This window comes from Xylaria bambusicola (genome assembly GCF_022495145.1).
Source record: "Xylaria bambusicola strain CBS 139988 unplaced genomic scaffold F5B22scaffold_2, whole genome shotgun sequence".
Lineage (NCBI taxonomy): Eukaryota > Fungi > Ascomycota > Sordariomycetes > Xylariales > Xylariaceae > Xylaria > Xylaria bambusicola.
Genome location: NW_025953555.1, coordinates 1,273,900 through 1,286,918, shown reverse-complemented (window position 1 = coordinate 1,286,918; position 13,019 = coordinate 1,273,900). Strand labels below are relative to the sequence as shown.

At 48.4% G+C, this 13,019-nt stretch overlaps 1 protein-coding gene across 1 annotated transcript; it reads right to left on the bottom strand.

Annotated features, from left to right (window-relative positions):
- Positions 1-3,494: 3,494 nt before the first annotated feature.
- F5B22DRAFT_641644 (uncharacterized protein) lies at positions 3,495-5,518 on the bottom strand (the record flags this gene model as incomplete). The annotated part of the gene is made up of 5 exons (XM_047978018.1): positions 3,495-4,240; positions 4,338-4,574; positions 4,627-5,094; positions 5,159-5,336; positions 5,387-5,518. 5 exons carry the CDS (start codon positions 5,516-5,518, stop codon positions 3,495-3,497), a joined length of 1,761 nt encoding a protein of 586 aa, XP_047835864.1.
- Between the last annotated feature and the right edge of the window lie 7,501 nt (positions 5,519-13,019).

Genomic DNA, 13,019 nt, shown 5'->3' with positions numbered 1-13,019 from the left:
GATATTGCCTGCCGCCCAGCACACAGTCTATTTTTCTACTGCCCCCCAAATTTGCGTGGATGAGAGACTGGAGCCGTAGAATCCAATGAGCGGGCAGTGTAGGTTGTACGACTTTTCGCTTTGTTGCGTAACTACTTGATCTAGGTATAGGTAGTGGAATTCGAAATACGACTAGGGAGACACATGTCTCACGTGGAGAACAAAGGAGAAATCCACAAGGAAATCTATCCACATAACTAGGGAGGCCTTAGGTAGTATGCTAGGTAGGCGAAACTCTGGGGGCGTATATGGAGAGGAACGAGGGGACGTTCCCCGGATCGGCGGTCTCTTCCACGATGCACTCAATACCGGTCGAGCCGCTCAATGGGCGTTTTGCCTAAAGGTATACGGACGCTTCTGGCATGGGATGAACATGGATAATATGATGAAAAGAATACCTAGCCATGGAGAAGAGCTCACTAAAGGACGTTGAATCTACGGCGGTGAATCGGCCCCTCTCGTCTAATAGTCTCTGCGACATAGCTCCTGTAAGCAAGACGCACACTGTATCGAACCGGATCAAACCATGAACCATGCTCACTCGATCATGTCTCGCCCACTCACCTACGTACTAGAATCGAGCTGAAATGGTAATAACCCGGTTGCTGGAACCTCAACCACCCCCAAGTCGCCTGATCCTTGCTTAGAGGGACTCAGAAGATGAACATCGCCAGGAGAAAATAATGCCTTGTTCTCTCTTGGCTGCATCACCATCACGATCTTTACCACTCCTATTTTTGTTCAGGGTTCTGGTCGCTTGCTCTCTTACTATTGAGCAGTGTCATATACACGGACACGGTGAGCAAGGGTCTGTATCAAACCATTGCACGACACGCGATTTTCCAGGCTCCTACACAATCTTGGAAGTTCAAGCTTGTGGTGTAGCGTGAGCATTTATCCATCAAACAACGTCGACACACATGTCCCTGTCCGGTGTAGCATGCATATAGGTATGCCAGAAATAACAGCAACTGCATACTGCCATGCTATAATACCCCTCCATCTACAGTAGTCCGTCTGCTCGTATAGCCCTCGACTTCCTTCGCGGATGTATCGCCGTTGAGATCCGGGTGCCACGATGCAACACAACATCAAGACATGCCTTCTCGTTGAAAACTTTATCTCTTCATTATTATTAGTATTATTATTCTTCTTCTTCTTCTTTTTCTCCCCCTTCTTTTCCTTATAGTCATCCGTCCGCTGAAACTGTAGTATTTAAATATGCGGAGTAACGAGATGAGCGTGATGAGGAGGGGGGTTACAAAGTTGGAGTGCAAGACGGGATATTAGCCTACCGGCATTGTCAAGATGTGTCGGCATGCCGCATCGCCCTATGGCCGTGTTCGGGAGCCCGAAATGGCTGGCTATCCGTGGCGCCAAATGGCGCGAAAAGAGGTGCCTGCAGCCTGCCATCCGCGGCACCGGGGTGGTATATTTCCGGGTTCTCTGTGTATCCTAGTCATCCATTGGCACCTCCGCTGTTATTACTATGGCTACTCGAATTAGAGGCACCTCGATGCGGTATTTTCTAGAATTGGTACCTAAGTCGCGTCGTTTACCTAACTTTCAGGCATGATCTCCCCTACAGGCCGTCGAACTACGGAGTCGTAAGTGTCGACCCCGGGTAGATCATGGGTATGCCGGCGATCAGGGTAATAATCTGCCCTTGCACCTTGTATCTTGCCACGGAGGTGTGTACGTTCTGGGCGAGGTTAGGTGTTGGATGTTGGGTGTGTAAGACTCGCAGCAAGCCACAGTTCAAGCCAGTAATCCACGTTCAGCTAGGCATGATCCTAGGTATTAGTTAGCAAATAGCCTTTAGCTACCATGCCTTCGTATATAATCGTCAATTATCACCATATCAGAGTGGTCTCGGCTAGCTCTGCCTGGATGCACCACGGCCACAACGATCGAACATACCTAGCGGTTTATATGGATTTGACTGGAGTTGACAATGATTGGCTGTTTCATATCACGGGTATCGTTTTCAATGCATGGTGATCTCTAGAGCTGCATAGAACAGAGGAGATCGAATGGTCGTAGATGACGTTATACAGATATGACATGTTACAAAGCCCCAAGCGATCCTATCACCATCTATATTGACCCTTTCTTGGAACCACTACGTAAAAAGGCATTTTCAGGAGGAACCCTCACTTATGGATGGTGTATACTCGAAAGCGAGCAACTTCATCAGCGGTGCAGTAAATAGAACGAACCAAAAAAAAAAAAAAAAAAAAAAAAAAAAAAAAAAAAAAAAAAAAAAAAAAAAAAAAGAGCTTTTGCTGCCGCGATCATTTTCAGAGCTAGTTTATACTGAAACAGGCCATGCTAGTGGACTGAAACTCTAGAATAATATCATGTTGACTTCTCAGCTCATGGATATCTTCTAGTGAGATACTCCCGCCCTTTCCTGTGTTTTAATTAAGCCTAGTAAGACTCCGCTTTTCGCATTATACTTACAGTGACCACTGGGGCACAAATGGTGCAATTTTACAATAGACCTCTTCGAAAAAAAAAAACTTCAGAGACAGATGAGCCATATTACATCAATTTTGAACACACAACCAAACCGGCAGCCCACAATCGGACCCAGATGTTAAGGACATAATAGCCTATTAGAGCTGCTGACGTTTATACCCATTAATCCTTGCTTCCCAGCAATGGCCAAAGCGACGTGAAGAGACAATACTCCAAACATTGACATACTGTAGATGACCTCATTCTGTCCAGCTTGCCCATCCCCCCTTTTTTTAAACAGTAACATGCTCAATGACACTTGAGTGAGAAGCATGACAAAAAAAACAACCTCTGAACCTGATTCAGCACATGTCACAAAAGTGCACACCGGGTTGACTAGAATGTTAAACAAAGGGGAACATGGGGGGTTCTCATGAGATGGCATGAACTTGACTTTGATAACCGCATGTACAAAAAGGACAAAGCTAACCACTTGCCTCACCGGAGGCACAGATGTATTATCTAACAAACTCGCAAAGTCGAAGTAAATAGGTAGAACTGAAAGGCAGAAAGATGACGCAATATGACTAGATGTATAGACGAAAAGCGTCAGCTACGCAACCTTACTTGAAGAAGTTGCCATCGAGGTATCCTAAAATCTTTTGCATGCAAAGTGCCGCCATCCCAATATATGTAGTCACGACCTGGCGCCCATGAATGCTACCCCTAGATCGTGCGGCTCAACTGCACGAGGCAACGGGCTATATTTGTCTTAATGTTCCGTTTCAACCAAGGAATGAAGCGTGACGAAGGGGCAAGGAAGAGTTAAAAGAATTATTTGAAATATCTCATGATCCATAAGCACTCGCCTAAGGGGCATGGGTTGGAATAGCTGATTTTCAGCTCCAGCGTAGAATGTATATGGGAATAGGGTCATGCTCATGACCCGACTACCATTGACTGAACGTCCTTATTTGTTTCGTAGGTGGCCCAACCTACTGAGAGATTGAAGGCTGATGCTCTCCCTCCGACTTGACATTACGCTCCAATAATGATGCTCCATCTGTCGTCACGTAATGTGTAAACCCTCGTTGTGGCTGTATCGCACAATGACCGACCGTTCTAGAGGCGAAAATGTCCGTATGATGCGCACCGCTAGCTTGTCGAGGTAGCCCATCAATAGATGGTGGTGCATACGATTGGCCCTGGCTCAATTGTCCGAAAACTTGCACGTTAGACGACTGCGGAGGGAAGCCATACATGGGCGTGTTGTTGGGAGCACTAGAGGTCGGCCACGGGGAGTATGTCACCGGCGTCGCGGGGCTTCCATATTCAGAGCCCGAGTTGAACACCGAAGATCGCCGACTGGTTCCCTGAGGACTAGGATACATATCAGGTAGGCCAAGGTGGCTGTGGCTATAATTTGAGGCTTGGTTGCCTGCGCCATGTGTTTCCATGTAATTTGGTCGTTCGGACAACTCAGACTCGAAGTCAGGTTGCTGGTATTGTGCGCCACGAATAGCAATATCCTGGGGGAAGCCGTGGGCTGAGAACTGGCCAGATTCGCTATGATCACTAATTTGCACTTGAGACATCATCATCTGGGGTCCGGTTGGCTCCACTGACGATACAACAGATGAAGCAGGCGTGAATATGCGGCCATCGTCCTCTGAATCCGATGCTGGGTCGTTGCCAGCATCGTTGTCGGACACGGAAGATACGAAGACTTCGGTATCGCCACCTATTTATTATTAGTTCGACTGCGATCTCTCATGCGGGCAGATGGGGAGGAGGGATGCAAAAGAGACGAAAACTAAGTAAAGAGTCGTCACACTCACTGATTTCGTTGTCCTTGTAACGCGCCTCTTGTCTTGCAATTTTGAAAATATCTTGCAAAAGAGGCTTCTTGCTCATATTAGATGGGCTATCTTTGTCGCCAAAGAATGCTGACAGCGCGTCATATGTGACGATTTCGAGGCCCTTTAAGTCCAGGTTAACCTTTCGAATTGCATCATGACGTCTGTACTCTGGCTCTACTATCATGCGAAGTATGTGACAAAGTAAGTAGACTCGTTCTAGAGGGTGATTAGTTTGTAATTTTGAGAAGCAAGTATGAATATCACTTACCGTCCTTCCCTAGATGGTCCGGTTCCTTGTGTCGCAGCGCCTTGTAAGTATCCTCCCCATACTTGCAATATACTTTAGGCCACCAGTCCGGACGCGACCTATCTCCACGTGTGTAGGGATGGGTCGATTGTTTTTTTGGCGCTACAGCCTTCACCCATGCCTTAGCGATCATCTTACATGCCGACTGTTGGCAGCATCTCAAATGGTGATCGTAGAAGGCATAGACCGCATCACTATCGCCGATTCTGATGCCTTTTTTGGGCTCCACAGCTTGCCGACTAGCACTACCAGGTTGACGACTACTAGCTCTTGGTCTCTTTCTAGACCTTCGGGTTGCATCGTCGGCATACCCGGCCACCACATTGTTAGGATAGCTATACCGGCTTTGAGTCCTCGTCCTACCTGTTTCTTGAAGGATCGTGCCCAATTCTGCGCCAATGCTCAGATCCGGCCCGTCAAGAGGATCACCTAGTGAGAGGGGTGTCAACACAGTTCAAGCTTCCTATACAGCCCCGCAGATTGGGAAATCTACCTCGTCTGATCTGATTTATGTTATTGAGAAAAGCATTCTGGTCAAAGAACTGCTCGTGGTCAAGTTGCGATGAACCGATAGGAGTGGAGAGGCAGATTACTCTCCCATTATCTTCAGCAGCCACGAAAAAATTCTGTCCCGGTATCTGACAGAGGTCTCGTAATCCCCTCGCAATTGTCTATTCTCTCTATCAGTATGGAGGATAACTGTGAAAGGTTGGAGAAATACCATTGGTGGGCCTCTCCATTCTGGTGCTTCTGCGCGGCCATCCTGGGAATAATAATCTGCCCCAAGTCGGCTAGGATTTTGGTATCCCGGCCGAGGAGGATATTGACCTCTCGCATAAGGTCCATTCACCATGATTAAGTAGAGTATAGGCAAAGGGACTTAATACTTCGCGTGACCTCAAACGATACGAACTAGTTGCTCGCCAGACTAGGAACAGTTAAAGCCTCGATATTCAAGCTAGGTATTCTCAGAATTGTTGTATGTGGATATTTCCAGGCTCAGGCGTACGGATCTATCCTCTTGAATAAGTTCTGCAATATGGAACGCAGGCTGGATGTTATAAGCAAGTGCGTTGTGGAGATAATACTTGGACGCAGGATGATATGTATGTGGGAACGATTGCGTAAAAGTAGAGGGCTGTGTAATATCAATGTCTATAAAATAAAACGCAAAGGATGTTTCAAGATAACAGTATGCTTCTGAGTCGACTGCGAAATACAAGAGTCGAGTATATGCAGGTCTGATTGAAGACGGTCCAAGATGTAGGGAGAAGGACGGAGGGTGCTTCGTGTGAGTTATTTGAACGATCTTGGTAATGACTTTTCGAGGTGGGGGTAGCTACATTGGCTATTTGGTGGTGTGTCCGTGACGAAACAGTGTTCCTTTGTTTAAGGAGGCCGCTGGAGCTTGCTTCATAAGGAGGCTGGTCGGAAAATACGGAAATTCAAGTAGTCTGGGGCGATATGTTGACAAAGATAGTGTGCTATCGGTATGAGAAGGGTCGAGCTGAACATGGATCTGATACCCGGAACAAAGAAAACCAATATGCCAGTCGCCGGGCACTCTGTAGATGAAACTTATATCAGGCTACTAAATGAAGCCAAATAATATTATCGACTAATCTGGTGTGCGAGCAATATGGACGACGAATATTGTCTTCCAATATTCCAGGACTCTGAGACAAAAATAGACTGGTCTACTTGCTCCTAGAATGTTGCCTGCTGCTCTTCGTTAGGATTGAGCAACTACAAGTTGGTTAGCAGGGTATATGAAGGGCGTACTGTCGATTATGATAGCAGAGCGTTGCAGTAATCCTTAGAACTAGCGAAAGAGCTCGTTCCAAATCTTGAAGCCTCAGGGTTTAGGTGCCAACGGCGATCGTGGTGAGCAGCACGGTGTCGTCTAAGGTCAAGTATACAGCGAGGGTGTTCTGTAGCTCAAGGCGGGAACAAGGGCGCGGAGGCTGAACGGCTGGAGAGAGATGGCACGAGCTGTTATATGGAGAACAGCACTGAAGATAGGCAATGGGAGACCTAGAATGTAAGAACGAGGGGGTAAGGGATAGACAAACAGAGGACCCGGCGATACTGTCCCATTTCAACCATGAACAATCATGATAACCGTCCTTCACTTATACATACCCAGCACAACACACAGTCGACGAAGAAGTGAAGAAAAAGAAACCACTCGTCCGCCAAAAGGTGAAGTAAGTACCTATGCGGAGTAGAAGTAGGAGGCACTGTGCCGCGAGGCCCGTATGCCGCAGGGATCTCGCAGACAGCTTCTCTGCCACCCCTGCTCAGAGATTTAGGTATACCTAGCTGTACTTACTAATGTATAAGCCCAAGGCGGGCGGAGGAGAGCGATTGGCATACTCGTTTTAGAGTATGATACTACCTACATTAGGGTACTTTGTATCTGTAGTGTGGGAAGCTGGCAGTTGGTTGGGTTGCGGGCCAGCCATTGCGCATATTGCAAAGGCCGCTCTAGCTGCAAGGTAACAGCAGCGTCAAATGGACGTTCGAACACGGAGTGGACGGACGAAATCGCCTTGCTTGTTTAGTCGATTCACTCGGGTCAGGATATCCATAGCCCGTGGAGAAAGCTAGGGCAGATTAACCAAGAATGGCACCAGAGTAGCCGAAACGGACGGCGACATCAGCCATACACATGCTCATACCTATCATCGACATACGACGATATGGTAGGAAGAGGCAGAGGCGACAGTACATGTACTGTCCTGTCCCATGACGAGTGCCAGACACGAGTGTAGTTCTGGGCACCGTAGGCCTCCTCGTAAGTCGAGCACGAAGCTACACACAGACACCACATCCACCCGAGATTAGATTATCAGCACGCATTGTAAGGAATTGGGTAGATAGGTAGCCCTAGGTATCGTGTGCTTGCTGCTTGGAGCTCTACAGTTGGAGCTATACAGTAGCAACGAGCCTCGAGACCGACCACAGATGCAGGCCATGCCCACTTAGACTAGTGCAGCATCCAAGGATCCAAGGGGGTTAGAGATGGTGAAGGAAGAGGTGTGGCATGGCAAGTGGTTGGAAGCCTCGTGAACTAACACGAAAGAGATGGGGGGGAAAAGAAAGCCTGGGAACCAGAAGACTTGGGACGTTGGAGCTCAGAGCACGCACTGCCTCCACAGGTACTTCACTATGTACCTACCTACCTAGGTATGTACTACAGACCTACATGGACATTGGTACCGACTCCAGGCTATACCTACTTAGGTATTTGCGTAGGTACATACCTACATTACAGTCCATGCACCTACCTTATAACAGCAGCACCTTCCTACTAGTAGTATTTGAACAAGCTTGAAGGTGAGGTTAATGTTGGCACAGCAGGTTGTAAGTAGCTCGCCCAGCTGGGCCGAAGAAGAAGACGAAACCAAAGCTGCTGTGCTATACCTTAGGTAAGGTACATATGTAGGTACCTACCGATGTAGGTAGGCAGTACTATCTAGGTAGTACAAACTGTCAAGTCGTTAGGAGTGGCATTAGCGGCGGCAATTCAGTGGGCTCTTGGTGGGCCTAGGCGCCGACCCGCTGCTGCATCTCCCGATGCGGCGAAAAACCGCACATACTTACACGCGCACGTATACCTATCTACTAGGTATGGACCTACCTACTGTATGTAGATAGGTATTTCCAGTAAAGGTAGGTGGCTGTAGATGCTACCTTACCTCCCCTTAAGGTATACCAAGCTTCTAGACCGGAAACGTGAATGAAGAATTCGATTGAGGACCTGTACAAGACCCAAGATGTAAAGTGCTATGTCACGTTAGTGTCGCGTTGAAGCTCAGACACCATTATGGGGATGGCTGTTTAAGTACAGTAGAAGTTTGCACTTACTCCAAGCTACTAGGTACCTATACTTATTTATGTACCTAGGTAAGCATACCACATACTACTATACTTCGTAGGTAAGGCACCTAAAAGCCCCTAAAAATCTAACCCGAGTAAGTAAGTATACTCTAGTACTAAGCCTCTAGCGTTCCCACTGCATGGTAGCGGCCCAGATCTCACATTAAGGTTGTACCGGTAACATGTGTGTTTAAACAACCTTGAAATAAGGTGCTACCGTGGGTGTGTATATGTACCTAGCTAGTGCTGCACTAGAGTTTAGGGCGGAGACTACCTACCTACCTATGTACGGGTCTGCTTCGGGTATTCGACAACTTCACTTGCATTTGCCATACACGGAGACGCCAAGTGACTGACGAGAATGAAGGTGCAAATTAAACGTTGGTGCCGTAGATGAGTCTAAGTCATATCGTTAGAGAGAAGGAGGAGACAGGATATTGCTTTGATCCATAAGGCTACAACCTCCAAGCTCATGATCGCTAAGCAGGTGAGAACTTCCATAGCATCTTCTTGTACCATATCTAGGATCTGACTACACTGGTTCGCCAATAAATTGCCAACCTAAACTTATCCTTAGCAGATTTGTCAAGACTTCCGTACGAAGTAGGTGGATGTAGGGTACACGAAGGTATCAACAATGTAAGGGACGCGCATTTTGATTTTGCCCTAGCTCTGGCTCAGCCCTAGTCCAATTCCATAACCATGAAGACTCCTGTTTCAAATCCCACTTGTATCTACTGATATCAGTCCATGATATGGGTAGGCGTGTTTCTTAGCCCACTGTTTAACCAAGGAGAGTACTCAGTGAGACAAGGCAATAAATCATATCTTCGAAGATGGTGTACTCAGAAATACACAGCAAGACAATGTATGTTTAGCTGTTGTCTGCATATACAAACTAACAAACGCGAGAAAAAGATCCAGCCACTCGTTGTTCCAAGCGGCTTAAGGGTTTACCTCTCAAACTCCGCCTTATAGCCGCCAGTCTTGCATCGGCCTATAAGAAAAGACTACGACTGATTCTGGGTTGAGTAGTTAATAAAACACTGTCTATTCCTTTAGTCGATCAGCCATCAATGCCAACGCCCTGTTTATGTCTCTTTTTCCACCCAAACCGAAGCTGGTCCAATCAAAGAATAAACATACTTTGTAGGTGTAATTCGACTGCTAGGCACTAATTGCTTCCAACTGGCTATGATCTTCGAGCATTTGCAGCAATTCCAAGCAGGTATGCTCAAATCTTTAAGTGAAAACTATATTACTTTGTTTCTAATTTGAGGAAATGGCTATATGGTCCCCCTCACCCTACCTATGCTCCGTTTGTCCTCTTTGCATAGAAAGATATGATTGAGGCACAGAATTGGTTGCTGCAAGGCGGTCTACAGATATACAAGCAAGGACCCAAGTGCCGTGATCTTTGAGAGGCCAGCTCCCCTGACAAACTGACCTTTAATTCAGAGCTGTCAATTGGGCAGCATCTCTTCGCTACATTGCTATGTCGTGTGTACTATATCACGAATAGCATGGATTTCCGATGCTTCCCCGTATTGGCGAGGTTAGGGATGAGTCTACTGGAGTCTTGAATTGATGTTCCGTTTAGCTAACTGCATTTGTGATCGTTCATGTCTCATTTCCCATGCTAGATGGAAACCGCATCTACTAATAGGACCGAGAAAGCCATGAAAATCATCAAGCCGCGACGAAACGCCAGACGGACGATGCTTAGCTTGTTCCATGTGGGCGCCGGCTTCATACCGGCATGTAACTCAGCGGCTTGCTGGCGCTCGATTTCCTGATCCCTACGCTAACCAATAAGGTATTGGCTAAGGAGGATGTCTAGCCACCGATCCAGATCAGGCTCGGCGCCGCATGAAATCGTTTTACCTTCCAGATCAATCTACCCGGTCTTGTTCGTTAGGTCAATGGGTGGCACCTATGGTGATGTGTGGTTTGGATTTAAATTGGGCGAAGGATAACTGGATATACCATCACACCGTCCAACTGCCATGTAAGTTGCGGATTGGCTGGCACGCAGCACCGAATCCTTTGTGGAAGCAGATGTCAGATAGTGAACTCGTGACCAGGGACAAAGTCGTGGCTAGGGTTACACAACAACGACATGGGCGTCCGCCTAAATGCACCAAGCCTTGTTGAAAGAAGCGCCAGGCCGGCTACACTCGCCTGGTCATCGTGCATGGGATGGCTGGCCCCTTCTCGCTCACGCCTCTTTTATGGATTCGCTGGGTAATATTAGCTACCTTGCTTTAGCAGAGCCCTTCGTGGAGCGCCACGCCCAGCAACTTCGTCCAGATGGGAGTGTGCACAGATGTACACAGTGACCCAAACGCTTGGGAATTGGGATCGGGGTCCCGGGCGTCTGTGATCACACTTTGATGCTCGTAACACCCAACCGGACGCTTCCCTTTCCTCTCCCAGGCTGCCCAACACGCGCCCTGTGGACCACTCAAGAGGAACAATTTCTGCAGTCTCAGATGCCTGCCTTACATCGTTGGGGGCGACAACGCCGGCCGCCACACCTGAGGTTCCTTGTCGCAACCCCAGTCCACCGTTGACGTTTGCATAAGACGGGCATAAATGCCTCGCAAGGAGGACGCCAACGAGATGTGTGTGTACATATAAGTATAAGACGAGTGACCTCGAGGATCATTCAAGCCCTTCTCGTAGACCATGCAAGCTAACTGTATTATGCCAAATTGCTCTGTTTTCTCTCTCTCGCCAAAAGATCAGGCTCCCCAACGGCATCCGTCACCCTCCCTCCTATGCCGGTGTGATGTAGTTGCACAGCATCTGGCCACCGCACTCTGCTCTTTGGGCGCTCGAAATTCGCGATCTAGGCCATTTTGATAACCACGTGCATGATGCCTTTAAATCGAACCAAATACCAGATACTAGCGCCATCTTGAGTGGCAGCATCAGTCAAATAACTAGCCTGTTAGTGTAGCTACTGCCGAGCTGACTGGTGACTCCCCCATGCACAGAGAGAAAGCCTTCATGTCGAAGCAGCTCATGCTACCAGGAGCCCGATTCTGTTCTGCGAGTACTGGATGCCTAGGTAGTCTACCTAGTTAGCCACATGCGGTGAGTGTCTCGTAGTGTCAAGGATCCTAGCAGGTCTCACCGCCGCGTGTGTAGCCCTAGAAGGAAGTCCTAACGACAGGCCGGTGATCGCGGTTCTTGTCGATCCTGCTGTCATCATTCTAGACCCCTCCGTTGGATCTTGATTACGTCTCCGTCGTTGAGACTCTGCATGTGGCAGGCACGCACATCGCAGGCCGCTTTTGTTTACGCTGTCGTTCCTCTTCAGGAAATCCGAGTAGAGGACCTACCAACTGAATGCGCAGCACTCACCTGTGCCTATATATCTTGACGGAGGGTGCGTCTCTACATCCTTGGTAGCAGCAAAGCACACAAGACTCCCTGTGATGACTGGCCAGTCTACTGTTCCGTAATACCACCTGTTGCGGTCAGCATCGCTCTGATCGCCCATGATCGTGTGCCAGTTGTCCCCGCATTGTAACGAAACCTAACCTCGAGATACCCATTAGTTAATTGTCTTGTCTGTACCACCGGCAGTCAAGTATACCGCCTAGGGGGGAAATGGTGGCGCGCATGTTCGCGATCAGGGTGGCTAGCCAGCATCTAGACATGGCGTCCGGATAGCCCGCAGTGTAGCAGCCCCCTGGCCCCCTGGTATGGTGAACGACAACAGTCTACCTAACCAATGTCAACAGACGTTTGTTTGAAGGCATCCAGAAGTACCGAGAACTCAGCATACAGCACTCGTCTAATAGCGTGGCCCAATATCACGCAGGTCGACCGATCGGGAAATCCAACATTCCGCTTCGAGTCGACTGCACAGCCCAAAGCAGCATGCACACAAACACCTTTGATCTCCACACCGCGAATTCTTCTCGTACCTAAAGGGCCACGGAATGCCGTCGGGTGCGCTGCATTGTTACCTATCGGGCCTGTTCCATCCACCCTCTTGTGCAACAGACAAGCTGTTACCCTCCGCATGTGCTCGCCGCCCTGTCCTGTACTGTCCTGTTTGCGAGGCCGTCCGAGGTGAGTGAGCATCTGTATGACTGAGTCCTATGACTGCTTCTGCATGCGAAGGCGGGTGGCATCGGTAGAATCGATCACCATGCATGCTCTCCTTCTCTTTCACCCGCCCACCCATGACCAAATGTGAGGAATGTCGATGTATGATTGCTATAACGTGCGGTCATCAAGACACCAGGGCAAAGAGGTAACAGCGCCTGGTGGAGAATCCCTTGTTCTCTAAGTCGAAGTATTATCATAGTAACCTTGGAACAAAAAGACATGCTGATCTATCAGGTGCTCTTGGGGTGGTGGTCCATGTACAGTCAGTCAAGAAGACTCAACCAATATAGCCAGAAGGGTGAGGTTGAACGGGCAGTCTCTGGGCACAACTCGGCCCGACCCGTAGA